At 42.0% G+C, this 15,649-nt stretch overlaps 1 protein-coding gene across 2 annotated transcripts in view; it reads right to left on the bottom strand.

The window, feature by feature from the left end:
- Positions 1–15,649, bottom strand: part of EHD1 (EH domain containing 1) — a 40,655-nt gene that overhangs the window by 14,186 nt on the left and 10,820 nt on the right. For both annotated transcript variants that reach the window (XM_018554322.1, XM_018554321.1), the window contains one exon: positions 14,432–14,529. In XM_018554322.1, coding sequence (XP_018409824.1) covers positions 14,432–14,529 — 98 coding nt within the window. The remainder of the gene's footprint in view (positions 1–14,431; positions 14,530–15,649) is intronic.

The raw sequence follows: 15,649 nt of genomic DNA, 5'->3' as shown, positions 1-15,649 counted from the left end.
AAATTTGGGCTGGGGGTACAGTGTGCAAGCTCTGTTTAAACAGGGAGAGGTACCCTGTGATGACAAACCAGAAAACAACCTATGTATTGAGAGCGCTACTACTGATAGAATGAATGGTTGAGGCAACACTTACTTACATTTGACTTCTCAAATGTAAGTGTTGCTTCAACCATTCATTCTATCAGTAGTAGCGCTCTCAATACATAGGTTGTTTTCTGGTTTCACAAAAAAGCCAAGGCACTTAAAACATTCCTTATTTGCTTACTATGTATTTAAAAGGAGAACTATGACATGAGTGATTTCCACTCACGTCATAGTTCTAAGCCGACCTGTGACAATGAGACTGTCACAGGTCGGCTAGGGCTGCAACAATTTGTGTCCTCCCGTTACCCCAAGGAGAACTATGGGGAAAAAAACTGACCCCATAGTTCTCCTTTAAATTCTTGGTATAGAAGATGTTTTTTCTGGTTCTTTGCGGTTACCGACAGGCACACACGAAGTGTAAAGTTCAGAACTTAAAAATTAGGGAGCCAGATCTTTGACATTTTGCAACAATTTTTTCTCCATATAAAAATTCATTCCAGGAGGCACCATCAACCTTGAGATACATCAAATTCCATAGATCAGCTGTCTGTTTAACATGAACTAGTAAAACATTAAAGGGTCACACCTCTTTCAGCTTTTACTAGCTATAAGCAAGCATGATTTACAATATATTTTGTTAACTACAGGATCTCGCACACAAAAAAAAAAAACCTAAATAAATTGCATGGAGGAGAAAAAAAAAAAACCACAATAAAAGAAGCCCCAGTTCATTTTAATATAAAGTCTAAAGTTCCCCTGCACTAAGAGAAATACAGAGACTGCCACTGCTGATGACCTTGTTAAAGTGCTAGCTGCCTAGCTATTTCTACCTGCAATACTTTGTCTCTTTCCCAGAACAAGCATGCAGATTAGAGCCAAGATTAGAGCCAAGAGTGAAGTTAGAATGTCTGATCTGCATACATGTTCCAGATCCATATCCCAGAAAGTACTGGAGCCATTAGATCCGTTGCGGTGGAGCTATATACGGGTACTTGTGTTAGTTCTTCAATACAATCCTACTATCCTTGTGAAGCACATTAGATCCTAGGCCCAGATTTCTAATCAAGTCTATAACCTGCATCAAATGTCAACACTTAAATGTCAGAACACCAGCGGGGAGCACAGATTATGCAACTTATCGTGTATGTCAAGGCAAATATTGCACCGCTCTACAATATGTGAACATTTCCCAAAGTTTTATCCCTTTGAACACACTGCAAGTACAGAAAATGCCTGTTGATGTGCCAGAAATATAGCCTGCAATTCACATAGAGTGTCATAGATCCGCCTTAGAATTGTGTTGTGCCTGCACGCAAGAAATGTCAGTACCTGCGACAGATTCATGATGGTCAGAAACAGGTACATGAATAAGTTGCATGGATGTATGGTGCGGCCAGAAGGTAATCTCCTGGCCGGCAGCCAATTGTGGCAGGGGATGGCGGCTGACAGCTGCTGTTTCAAGCATCTTTACAGCCGCCCGAATCATTTCCAGTAGAAGTACTTGGGTCCATTGCAGCAAAAAGGTTAAAGGTTGATTGACAGATGTAAAGGCCCCAGAAACTCACTGGGCCTAGGATCCATGGGGGCTCCATAGGGATTAAGCTGAAGACTAACAATGGTATTTGTAGACACAAAAAATGTCCTATATATTTCAGCACGGTTATGTTAGAAACATCACAGACCAGGTCAGGTTCACCTTTACATACACAAAATATTAAAATGACCCTATCCGGCAGATTTATAAATCAGTGAATGCATTCACTAAACCTTTACAGCCAGCGAGGCATTCTCTAATTTTAAACACATGCACTAGGACCAGATACACCTGCAGTGAATGTTTTTCACTCCTTTATACATAAGCTGCTGGGTGAGTCCCTGCAAATGACATTAATATATTTGCAAGGGCCAAGTCTCTAACACCATACAATTTCATATTTTTTGTGGCGAATGTACAAATATATACTTGGACTGTATTGTATATGTCGGCACAGTTATGGCCTACAAACATTGTGCTATTTATACTCCATGCGTCCATATTACAATAACAAAGAAGCTGGACACTTCTCCTTGCTCTCATAACTCTAGCATTACATAAACCTCCTCCCCACAATGAATCTTCCGTTCAGTGAAGTGGAACAAGTTAGTACTTCAAGTAGAGGTGTCCCAGGGTGCAAACAACACAATAGCTTCCCTGTTCCCGCTGACTCCAGTTTCCTGTTCAAATACCAATGCAATGGAGAAAGGTAATAAAACCGCTATCAAACATCTCCCCAACATCTGGCCCGTTGAGACTTTTATTACTATCAAAGTTTCCTCTTCTCCTAATCTCCACAAATATTGCCACGTCACTTGTTTACAGTTACCATAGCACTAATAAAACACAGGTTATGATAAAATAAAGATGATAAAAAGTGGACTTTGCATCAAAATGCGGATTATGAAAGGAAAAGTAGAGTGTGATTTCAGCCAGAGTAAACAGTACGTTGATATATTTGCAGTTTTTAGCTTAAAAAATGAAACACTGGAAGATGTGCCCAAAAGAAAGCAGGCAGAGGGTAAAGGACTCCATTATTGTCTATGATCTCCCTACAGCTGATCTTTTCCATTAATGACTTAATATGCCTTGTACAAATGCAACTGGTAAAGATCTTTTCACATCAAGGATTCCCACTCACACCTGAGAAATAGGATGGTGTGCAGGGGCTGCAAGTTTAGAATTCATCAGAGTCTTGTTGTTCATAGCTTAAGCCTTGATGAAGGGGGATTCTTGACCTCTAAAAACGTGTTGGCTGTGGAAATCTACTTGTCGTCATTTGTGAAGCCAATTAAGGTTTTTTAGACTCTTGAGAAGATTACCTGGCGCTCTGTTGTCTTTATTTACTCATTTTATTTCTCATTCTGGGCTTCCTCTCCCATTGGAGGGGTCCCCATCTTGTGAAGAGCTGGTGGAACCAAGCCATACGGCCCTAATATTGCTATTCAACTAAAAAAGGATTGTGGTCCAGCGCCTCATCCCGACTCGCCCTTTGTTCTGCATTGTGTCCTCTATAGAGGTGACCATCTTGGTAGCGGAAGAGATTTGTTTCCTCATATCAGAGTCAGAAGAACAGTGGGTAGCACAATAGTGATCTCCCCAAACCTCCTGAAACTGGCTGTAGGAGGCAGCAGAACTCACACTGCAGATAAGCAGCTGCCAAACACAGGGGTGCCCGTGCACAGTTACATACCAGTAAGTACACAGCTAGTTTTCAGGAGGAATTCCAGACAGCAGGTACTTCTTTTACAGTAGTTTAGGCACTAATAACATTTCTAGATGTTCTCTAGAACATAGCAAGAACCATAACATAGCAGTGCCGCTCCCACCATGCCTCCATGCCACATATTCATTCACCTTCAGGACCACTTTAGGTGACCATCTTGTCCAAAAGGAAGAAAAAAAAAAAAACACCCTGTAATAAAGTTAAAGAGTTATTAAACCCTTGCATGTTTTTGCATATATCTACTGCTAGCAAGCAGTAGGTATATGCAAAACTATTTTAAAAGAACAACATTTTTCCAAAGGGTTAAAGGAGAACTATGGGGTCAGTGTTTTTCCCCATAGTTCTCCTTAGGGTAACGGGAGGACACAAACTAGCGTCCTCCCGTTACCCTAAGCTCAGTATACTGAGACGCCACAGCTGATCCCGACGTAGATGACGGGATCCGCCCAGCTGCGTGAGTGACAGCTGGCTCTGCCTAGCTAGAGGCAAATCCAGCTGTACCCGCCCTCTCCCCCGTCCGTTCCGCCAGTCAGCGCTGGCAGATCGGAGCGGGGGAATCCAGCCCCTCCCCCTGTCACGGCAGAGAGCCGTGACAGGATCGAGAGGTGAGCGAACCTGGTATGTGTTCGCTCACCTCCCGATCTACTGAGCCGACCTGTGACAGTCTCATTGTCACAGGTCGGCTAGAACTATGAGGTGAGTGGAAATCACTCCTCTCATAGTTCTCCTTTAATACTTACCTGTGTCTCCGCCATGCGCTCCCGTGCGAACATCCGAAAATGTTTCGGACGGCCGCAAAGGATCTTGAGGATCTTGGGGCAGGCGCATGCGCAGTTCAGATGTTCGGCCGGGAGACGAGGAGAGACACAAGGTAAGTCTATGGAGCAGCGTGCACCCGCACAGACACCGTGGGACTTGAAAGAAGAGGTGGACAGAGGAGTCGGCCCTGGATCGGAGACCCGCACCAGCGATGGAGGGACAGCTAAAAAGGACAGTGAAGAAGATGATCGGATTAAGAGACATGATTTAAGGTAAGTCCCTACAGCAGGATTGGGAAGGGGGGGGGGGGGGGGGAGTTTGAATTTAATGTCACTTTAATACTTCCCTGCCCTCTTGCACAAGCTAGATATTAAAAAACTATTTTAGGGCCATCATTTTATTCTGGAAGACAGGGGCAACCATGACATGCTCCTTGACATCCTGGAGAATGTATTGATGTATTAACTGGAAAATGAGAGAGCAGAGAAACATGCAAGTACAAGCTGCTTTCATGAGAATCTTTCACTTTGCTTTCTGTTACAAAAGTTTTATTGAAGCAGCATAAAAACATAACAAAATGCAAAGTCCATACATTTTTAGACAGTAACATGAAACATTGTGTATAGTCAATACGTAAACCAGCAAGAGACCAATGGAAAATATCTTGACTTGGACTTTCACTTTGCTTTAAATAGGCAAAGTACAGCTTGACATTCATTTCTGGCCTGGACACACTCGTTTTATTAAGTTAAAGTTCCTTTTCTCACTACACAGCATCACATATTATACACATCTGTGACATTTCTAATGTGGTTACAAAAAATTCCAGGAATTTTTTTTTTGTTCCAAAGCCAGCTCCATGTCAGAAAGTAAAGACTGTATAGGAACACGTGGCCATTCCTGCCAAATCATTCTTGTATCATGCTATTCATTACCACAGCCCAATTGTATATGTTTTATTGTAAGTACTTGGTGAGAAGTACTACTAGGTTTACAATAAATCCTCTTTTGTTAGAACAGCTGCATGAAATACCATGATCTGACATCCTGTTTCAGATGACAGTCATTGTTCTGACAATACTATGATGAGGACATGTTCATGTCACAAGACAGGATGTTGAGGCTTTTTTGCATGTTTGTATGCACAACTTGCAGTACAGGAGCAGAATCAATGTACATAATATTTTGAGTCACCGCAAGAACAGGGGCACCACCCCAATATATACTAAGAAAAAGATGGGGCTAGAAGATGCAGAGGGACTTGGTACAAACTGATAAGAAAAATCAGCATATGTAGTCTAAGTAAAATACATTGGGGGGAATTTATAAAAACGGGAGCAGACAAAAACGGGAGCAGACAAAAACGGGAGCAGCTGTGCATGGCAACCAATCAGTTTCGCTCTTCAGTTTGTTCAGTTAAGCTTTGAAAATGAGAGAGAGAAGCTGATTGGTTGCCATGCACATCTGATCCAGTTTTGTCTGCTCCAGTTTTGATAAATTCCCCTAATTTTATTTTGATAAAACTTCATGAGCAACATAGAAATAAGAATTCCATATATCTACTAATGTCACAGAACGACATAGAACATCCCAAGGTGGATTCTAGGAGGTTCTATGAATATTTGTAATTTCTATTTCTATGTTGATCACAAAGTTTTATTAAAATAAAATGTATTTTACTTATGTAGACTACATATGATGATTTTTCAGATTATCAGTTTGTACCAAGTCCATCTGCATCTTCCAGCCCCATCTTTTTCTTAGTTGGTACAGAAGCAGAATCATACACCTTAGCGCTCATGGGGTAGGCAACCCCATGGGGTTGGCACTTCAGGTGTTGTGGAACTACAATTTCCGTGAGGCACAGCAAAACTGACAGCCACAGGCTGTCCAGAGATGGAGATTTGTCGTTTCAGCACATCTGGAGTGCTGAGGTTTGCCTATCCCTGTCACACTTTTAAGTGTGAGAGCCGGAAAAACGTGCATAAACATGTGTTTTTCAGACAGACACTCGCATACAAGTTTATGGGGCCAAAAACTGTAAATTCTGCCCCACAAGAAGCTCATGTACTTTTTCGAGCTTCAAGCAAAACGAACAAGCACCATTTACAATAATTTGTACGTGTAAATTACTAAAATTTGTTATGATGTACCAGGTGGCTCCAAACCTAGAGGTGACCCCAGTTGTAATTTCTAATAATTTAGTTCAAACTGTAAATGTATTTACAAGATTAAAGAAAAGAAGAAAAAAAAAAAAAAAAAAAATAAAAAAAAAAAAAAAAAAAAAAAAAAAAAAAAAAAAAGAAGAAGAAGAAGATAAAAAGGAAAGATCCCAGTAAAAACAACAAAAATGATTCCATCTAGTCGATTTTGTGGTGTGAAGAACCACCACGGTAAAAATGACATGACGTCAGACCCTTAAAACATGAATGTAGAGATGAAAGAAATCAGTGTACACCCTTAATTCTGATTTAAGGAACTATTGACCAGACAGGGAAGAGTGAAACAAATACAGGAACAACATACAGAGCTGTGGTTAGCTTGTGGAAAATTCATGTGGCCAATTGTGAAGAGCCAGCTGCCAAAGTCATCATCACAGTGGCTGTGTACAATGAAAGAAAATGCTTTACCCCCAGAGATCCTGACACAAAGTATGAAATAATGGGATGACTCTCTAAGAGATCACACATAGCTGTCTGAATCTTTTCCACATACTAGACCTACAGAGTTTTTTCCCCCTCTTACAGGTACCCAGGCAATAGAATTAAATCACAAAGTTAATGTACGAGGGTCAATCAAAAAGTAATGCCTCCATGTCTGTTTTTGCGATCTCTTAGGAGTGACTGTGAATGTTTATGTACCATGTTATGAGGTGTCCGCAACCCCACTAAATGTATGCCCTTAGTTTTCAGATTGAGTGATTACAACCATGGATCTGCGGCTAAAACAACGAGCCGTCATTTAATAACTGGCGAAAGGCGGTTGCACACCAAAGGAAATTCATAATCGGCTGATGGAGGTTTATGGGATACTATAGTGGAATTTCGGTTTCCCCCTTCTTGAGGCGTTGTTTCCACCAGCCTGTGCGTCTACCGCAATGTCCTGTGCCCGGAACACAAGGGATCGCATACATAAAGTCTCCTTGCGTTCTGGTGCGGCAGGGGACGTGGCAGTGTCAATCAAGTCAATGGCACTGCAGACACGCCTCCCCCGCTGCATAGGAAAGCGTGGTAATGAAATGCCCTGCGTTCTAGTGCGATCGCAAAAAATAGTGCATGTGCATGGCATTTTATTAGCACACGTTCCTGTGCGGTTGATTGTACTGCGGGCGGGAGTTGTGTCTGCAGTGCCACTGACTTGAATAGTACTGCCACACCCCCTACCGCCCCAGAACGCAAGGAGACTTTATGTATGCGTTCCGGGCACGGGACATTGCGGCACACGTGCAGGCTGGTGGAAACAAGCCCTGAAACTTCTTACAGCTCGTTGTTTTAGCCGCAGATCCATGGTTGTAATCACTCAATCTGAAAAATAAAAGCATAGATTAGTGGGGTGCAGACACCTCGATAACATGGTACATGAACATTCACAGGCACTCTAAGAAATCTCAAATGACAGACATGGATGCGTTACGTTTTGATTGACCCTCATATCATTTGGTGATACCAAAAAATTGTGTTCTCCCTGGCCCCCACCATTTGTGGTGGAACCTAAAAAGAGATCACAGGAAACCAAAAGTAAGCCATGGAAATTAGTTGCTGCCCTGTCTGCTTTTTGGTTTGGCACATACCGTTTAGCAAAAAAGTTAGTTGCCCACATTAGATTTTTGCCTACTACAAATCTGACTTGCAGGGTTCTGCCTATACTCTTAGATTATGGATGTGGAGGAGGATGGTGTGAACCCAGTTCCCAAGAGTTCACCCAGGCCCACACTAAACAGTGACCGAAACCCCCTCTCCCAGCCCAATCAGTTGTGACAGGCATTCCCCAATCCTTTGTGACATGTTGTTGTGGGGTTTGGAATGTCCTGACAACAGCTGACTGGGCAGGGAGGGGGGTGTCAGTTACACACAGGCCTGGGCGCACTCCCCCTCCCCAATCATTACACAGGACTATGGTAATTTGGCTGTGAACACACAGACTGTGTTTTGAGTCAAAAAGTGAACCCTCCCAAACTGAAGGACGGGGAATAGCATAGCTGGTGGGAAGTGGCCATGCTGACGTTTTTATACAGGATCACAATCATAGCGTGGTTTTTTTACATACATCCATACAGGAGATCAGCTTGGATGTAATGATATATGTAGAGGGAGAAGCCACATTTACTTACAACACATGCAGGCTCGGAATTCTGCTTCAAAGTGCTACACAGTTGTGTATCTCATCAACACAGGTCTGTGGGCCTGCCAACCAACAGAAACAATGTACTATGTTGCTGATGTATTATCAACAGTTAAAGTCGATGTAAACCCCAACAATTAACTTCTTTTATAGGTCTTTGCACTTCTTGTCATATAGTCATTGCATTTTATTGCTCTGATAAATATACTACTGAAAGTTTGTCATATAGTTACATAGTTACATAGTATTTGAGGTTGAAGACATTAGTCCATCAAGTCCAACCTATTAGGATCTCATTCTAGGAGTACCCGTACCCCTGTATATTACGGTCCCTTAAGAAATCGTCCAAAAGTTTCTTGAACAATTCCACATTATTTGCAGAAATCACCGCCTGTGGCAGTGAGTTCCAGACCGTAACTGATCTTACTGTGAAGAACCCCCTTCGCCCCTTGTGCTGGAATTTTTTTTCCATCAATAATCATATCCATCATATCCGTTCGATTAGTGCAAACAATACTTTTGCCAGAAATCTTGTGAGCCGATAACTTCCTGTACTCTCTGTGCACAAAGAGGGGTTATGAAGATAAGAGGCTGTGCTGTTTTTTAATGCGCCATAAACGGAGTAGGCAGGGCTGACACCACATGCTTTGGAATTCAGAGCTGAAAAATACACTGAAGGGAATTTATCAAAACTGGAGCAGACAAAATCTGAAGCAGCTGTGCATAGCAACCAATCAGCTTCTATCTTTCATTTTCAAATCTTAAAATTAAAACAAACTGAAGAGAGAATTTGGTTGGTTGCTGTGCACAGCTCTCCACATTTTGTCTGCTCCAGTTTTGAAAAATTCCCCCCAAAATGTTGTCATGTCAAAGAGGAAGGTAGCGGTACATCAATCGTTATTTTTCTGTACCTGAGGCATTCTTTTTTTATTGGCTTGACATATGCTTTACATAGGAACATCAAGTGACGACAGTGAGAGATGGAGCTCCCTTTATCATCTCTGTATTCTACTTAATAGCACAAGTATATAGGCAGCCACAAGTAAGAATGTTCAGTAGCACGGAGATCACAGACAACATTAGTGACAAGTTCATTTGGGCACAGCTTTCAGATTTCAGTTTCTCTTTAAGGTAAAAAATGCAATAAATATCTCACAATATATGCTGAAAAATACTCTACCTTCTAAAACTGAAGATTTTGTAAAACAGACAGCGCCATGTCCTCGTGTAATACAGTTTATTAATCAATGAACATACAAGCGGACATAAAATACTACTCGCATGGTAATCACTGAATGAATGGTACAAGGCAGACCCCACACAAAGCTGCCTTGCTAGCTGATGCGTTTCAGGGAATAAAACTCCTTCCTTATAGCCCTGAAATGTGTCAGTTAGCAGGGCAGCTTTGTGTGGGGTCTGCCTTGTACCATTAATTCAGTAACTACCATGCGAGTAGTATTTTATGTCAGCTTGTATGTTCATTGATTAATAAACTGTATTACACGAGGACAAGACACTGTCTGTCTGTTTGTTTTGCGAGGAATACTTCCCAGTGGCCTTTTGATGACGGCCGCCTGCAAATGATTGTTGGTGGAGAATATCATTGGGAGTCTGCTGAGCGCTGGTTGTCCATTTTTCTGGAACACTGAAGATTGTGTAATCTAAAAAGAGGTTAGCAGTTAGCAGAAGAGACAGCCAGCTTCCCATGACTGAGTGGAGAAAGATGGGGGCATGGCATCTGGGCGAAGCCTGGCCTGTGCCAGCAGAGCAATAGCTCCCAGTAGGACAAAGAAAGTTTTACTGTGTGGGTGAGTGTGGTTTTTTTTTCCAAGAGAGCCCATAGTCACAGGTAAGAGGAAATAAAGGAAAATGGAGAAATGAAGCATCTCTAACTAAACGTTTTAAAAATGAACCTGCATGTGTTGACATTGCGAAAAAGTCTGCAATTGGCTAGGCCTACACAAATCACTTCTCTATATTCAGAATCACATCATCCCAATAAATAGGAAAATATTTTGCTCCATATTACACTTGGACTTATATGAATACTGTCTCTTTGCAGAAATGAAAAAAGATTTTAAGTCAGGGCTGGAAAAAGCTCGGGAGCCAATGCACCCTTAAACATTACAGTTGGTGCCTAACTTTTGGGTTCTAGTTGTTATCAATGGAGCAGATCCCTAAAAATACCCTGCTACCTCCTGGATTGGGTATCCTGGCTCCTGAATTTCATAATTTGTCCACCCCTGTTTTAAAGTAGTATCCACCATGTTACTGCTTGCTGTAGTCTAGATGAGAAGATTTTCCTGTGTTTAAAGCAGAACTCGGGGCAATTCTTTTTCCCAACCCTTACAGTGGGGTAATTCTTGGAGCCTCTCTCCCCATCTACCGCAGCAGTCCAAGGTCCTGTGAGTCAGCACATAAAACTGTATAAGACATGAGGATGCCGAGGGACATAGCATTACTGGAGCAGAGGAGGAGACAGGCTTCAGGGACTGGATTAGCAGCCAGCCGGCTTCATGTTTCGGGCAAGTATAACTTTTAGCACCTAGACAAAAATGAGCACCTAAACCTTGCAGGACACGGTTTAGCCTCACTGCAAGGGTTAAGAAAAAGAATTGCCAAGAGTTCTGCTTTTATTTGTTCTACATTGTATCGCTATCTTCAAGAAACATTTTACCACACAAACAGCTTTACTCCTAAGAAGCCAGAAACATGGTTCAATTCATTGTTATTCAGGATTGCAATGTTTAAATATCACAAGCACTAGGGAGATTTTTTAAATGGTACTGCCTGGCACAGTACAGTTATCCCAGGCATTCCAGGGAAGGGAATGCTTTCTTGGAAAGAAATCCCCTCTGATTGAATAGCTGTCTTTATAACATGGTGTCCTATACACAGCACGCCTTAACACCCTCAGCAGAATGAAAAATGCCAAACACATGTTTAGATGTATTCATAGAAACCGAACCAACAATCAATGATAACCATCAAGGAAGGTGGCTCAGCTGCATTTTGCAGATCTGTCTCAGTGATGTCTATGTACCATCATACGACATGTTTAATATACACAAAGAGAAGAATGTGTCTTTCCTGCAATATTTTAAATGTTCATGGGCAGATCCGATTTTTCAGGTAGCAGTTAAAAAAGCCCGGTGTATGATATGTTCTTGACATCACCACCTTTTGAGGTGATCTGAAGACTAACCCTTTTGCTGCCAGTGCTTGTTTCATTTTTGCACGTTAAACACGCCTTTGACAATGTAAATGACATAAAACTAACAAAACAAAATGTTTCTGAAAAGACACAAACATGTACAATTTATAGATGGTAGCTAAAAAATGTTATGTTGCACAATATCTGGCCAATTGTTTTTTAACCCTATATTTTCATTAAAAATAAACTAAAATAGAATTCTGGGGAGAATGGAATACACTTAATCCTCATAATAAGACCCTACATGTGACACTGCAGCAGTCACACGTCGGCACTATAGATCGAGAACTGAACGATCACATGCCACTGATGGTCACTCAGTTTCCAGTCTTCTCTCTACAGAGAGTAGTGACGATCATAGTGAATGTCCTCTTGTGACCCTAAAGAGAACTATGGCCAAAAAACGATAAGGCCATAATTCTCTTTTAATTGTCATACCCACAAACACAGCATACCTTTCATCTTTTTGTAAAATGTAAACAAGACTGCAACAAGTAAATAGATAACAAATATGTCAAGCCTTAAAATTGTGTGTGCCGGTAATCTAACAAAAAATTACAATGCTTAAAGATTCCATGATCACCCTCTGCTTTACTTAACGTGCAACCTAGGTGTACATGAGCCCCTAAAGATTCTCTTTAATAAAATATACTGGGTCTATTAGACCTCTGATGTCTCTCCTGCCCTCTGCTCTAGGGGATAGAGCAAAAAAAACTGTGCTCACTCTGCTTCTTTCCATGGCTGCTGGGGATTGACAGCTTTGATCCCCAAAATGCCCAATTCCCTCCACAAAGAGTGGATTAGTGAATAGATTCTCACCGATCCTCCTGCCTCTATGCTGAGCAATTTGCGCCAGTCCTAACTGCTGGAGAACTCCAGGACCGCACAGTGCAGCCCTACAGAAGTGATGACAGCTTTGGAACCACCTAGAACATGTCTACAGTAAAGGCAGGAGACTGTTGTTCAATTATAAACAAGTTTGTTTTAACGCTTTCAAATGGGACACATCACTGGCAGTGAAAGAGTAAAAACTATATATACAGAAAAGTAGAAACCTTCACATTTGGTCCTATGTGTATGCTGCCAAATCTGCAAAAACAAAAAATTCTTCCCAACACCTGAGCAAGCAGTGAATCTGCTGGTATGTGGTCAGTTCACATATAAAAAGGTAATCCTATCATTTTATTGGGAAACAAGGCAGGCCCACAAAATTAACTAATAGACACAAACCAGGAGCAGTCACCTAAGGCACTGGTTTATCGCTAAAAAGTCTTCACAGGACAATTGATAATGAGGCAATATAGGAAGCTAGTCACAAATACTGATGCACTGATTAAGTGTATATAAAAGCCAGGGGGGGGGCAGGGAATAGGGTAGGCATGGGTTATAATACCCGTCATGTTTTTTTGCCGTTCATGTTCCCACTAGAACAGGTCTCCATTTGTCCAGTTGTCACCAAAACAAAGGGAAAGGGAATTTTCCACCGAGGATATAACTCTCAAAGGAGGGGAATCCCCCTTACTTCAGGAAGATTTCTCGTCACATCTTTGTGTGTGTCTGGGAAAGAAAATAAAGGGAAGTCTCCCTAAAGTGTAACAGACTGCTAAGAAAAAACATTAACACTGATGCCCATGTCATTCAAAATAGTAACCCAGCACACTAGTACATGCCAAGGGACCAACAATGTGGCACTGTGCTGTGTTAAAAGAAAAGGCGCCGGTCCTGTTTTTCCCCCCCATTGCTATGGATTGGCTTCCCATTCTAAATAAATGTTCTCTCTTAATTCAATGCACCACAGCAGAACAGTATACAGGCAGTCCCCGAGTTACATACAACTCCTACTTACAAACGGAAGCTCGGAGGCTATTACTGTACAGCAGGGGTAGTTGTAATGCTACTACGCTCATGCCAACGAGGAGTGCCCGCCTTTTTGGGTCTGTTGTGTAGTACTGTACGTACATTACAGGAAGTTGGCTCTGGTTAGACGTGCAGACGAGAGGTGCCCACCTCTTCTTCTGGGTCACCGTGAGGTTTTTACTGCTGTCTGTACCCTCATTAGAAAGATTTAATCTCACCTACTGTTCTTGAGACAACAGGAAGTGAAGGGAAATCTACCCCTGGGAAGGGGAAATTCACTGCTGTAAGAATTATCATGGGAAAAAGGTGTCTCCGCTGAAGATTTATCACCAATCCTTGTTTCCACGACAAACCAACATTTTTAAAATCCAATTGTCACAGGGACAAAAAGTGAGGCGAAATCTTCTGAACAGGGGCACACACAGCAAAACAAACTTTACAGGGAGTTAACCCTTCCCTATGCTATCCAAAACAAGAAACATTTACCTGTTCCAACTTGCATACAAATTCAACTGAAGAATAAACCTACAGTCCCTATCTTGTTCGTAACCCGGGGACAGCCTGTAGTGTGAAGGAAGCCTCAATGGCAACTCAGACTGGGCAGGCTGAACATATGCAATGAAGGTGGAAAACCAACTGGGGCACACTACGAGTGATGTAAAACTGCAACGAAGAAGGAAAATTAAAATAAATTGAACCCAGCAAAGCAACAGACTTAAAAATTCATAGATAATACTGACAGGAGCCCCATGAAACCTGCAGGAACTTTGCTGGAAAATGTTTGTGGATCCGATCTAAAGTCTATGAAAAAAGTGGAACTACTAAGCAAAAATCGCATGAAGCTAATGGTGGCAAATCTTTAAAGTAATAAACAGAAGGACTGGACACAAAATAAACGTAAGACGATGACACTTACCACGGCTGATGCGTTGCTTCTCCCCAGACAATATGCCTGGTGTGTCTATGATGCTGATGCTCTCCAGGACGGGATTAGGTAGTTGTGCACACATGAACCTAGTAACATTAAAGAAGAAATGTTGAGACACTTTCAAATATTGATAATATATCAAAATAAGCCTCATGAATATGGTGATATAGTCATCTAAACACTATTAGCACACAGCGTAATGAACAAGACAAAAGGAGTAATTGACAATACATACTGTGTAAAGCTGGCCATACACTAAGCTCATTTCATCCAGTTCTTGATGACGAGTCTGAAATTCGCTCACTGGGTGTCCCCGTCTGCCAACTCCCGCCCAATATAATTGTCAGCTGAACAGTGCTTGCATCCAATCAGACGCAGAGCCGACTGTCAGAGTACAATAGCCGCAGCGCGAGATTTCTCCACTCATGCTGTTTAGTGTGGATTGTTGAATTTGTTGCTTATAAACCTTAACTACATTACCTGACCATCCAGTCAGGAAGATATAAAAGTAATTTTTTAAAATTTAAGATGCATGCGTGTGGGGGAGAAGGGGGAGCTGGCTGGCAATGAAGGGGGGTCCGGTTAAAGTGCAGGGGGTGCACTAAGCAGTGGTTACAGAGATGCAGCCAGCCAGGATGCTGAAGAGCGTGCTCCCTCCCTGCACAGAAGCCACCCATTTCCCTGCTCGCACTGCTGGATATACTGACAGAAGGGGGTAACACCACAAGACATCACAGCTCACTGTTACCACTTCAACACTAGCTACACAGTAGAAAGCAGCATTTTACTGTGCAGCTAGTGTGAATATGCCCTAAAGCAGGGCTAGACAAACGCTAGCCCTCCAGCTGTGGTGAAACTACAAAGTCCATCATGTACCTGCCCATTGGAGTCATGCCTGCGGCTGTCAGTCTTGTAGTGCATCATGGGAGTTGTAGTTGCACCACAGATGGAAGTTGAACATTTGCCTACCCCTGCTCTAAACCTTTGGCTTGAATGCTTAGTAAGAGCAAGTTTAGGGATGTTGAATTCTGATTTGGGTTTCTCTGGCTTTCATTCAAAGCATATTGAAGCCAGACACAGGCAGCCAACTAGCGTTATGAGAAGGAGTTCCTATCGTACACAATTAGCCATTGATGACCCAAGATTGGAAGCTACAGTATATACTACTACTGCTACTTTGTGCCTTAAATTGTGCACATAGATTAG

Source organism: Nanorana parkeri, unplaced genomic scaffold (assembly GCF_000935625.1).
Source record: "Nanorana parkeri isolate BGI_ZX_2015 unplaced genomic scaffold, ASM93562v1 scaffold153, whole genome shotgun sequence".
Lineage (NCBI taxonomy): Eukaryota > Metazoa > Chordata > Amphibia > Anura > Dicroglossidae > Nanorana > Nanorana parkeri.
The sequence above is the reverse complement of the archived record's forward strand: the minus strand, read 5'-3'. Positions and strand labels throughout refer to the sequence as shown.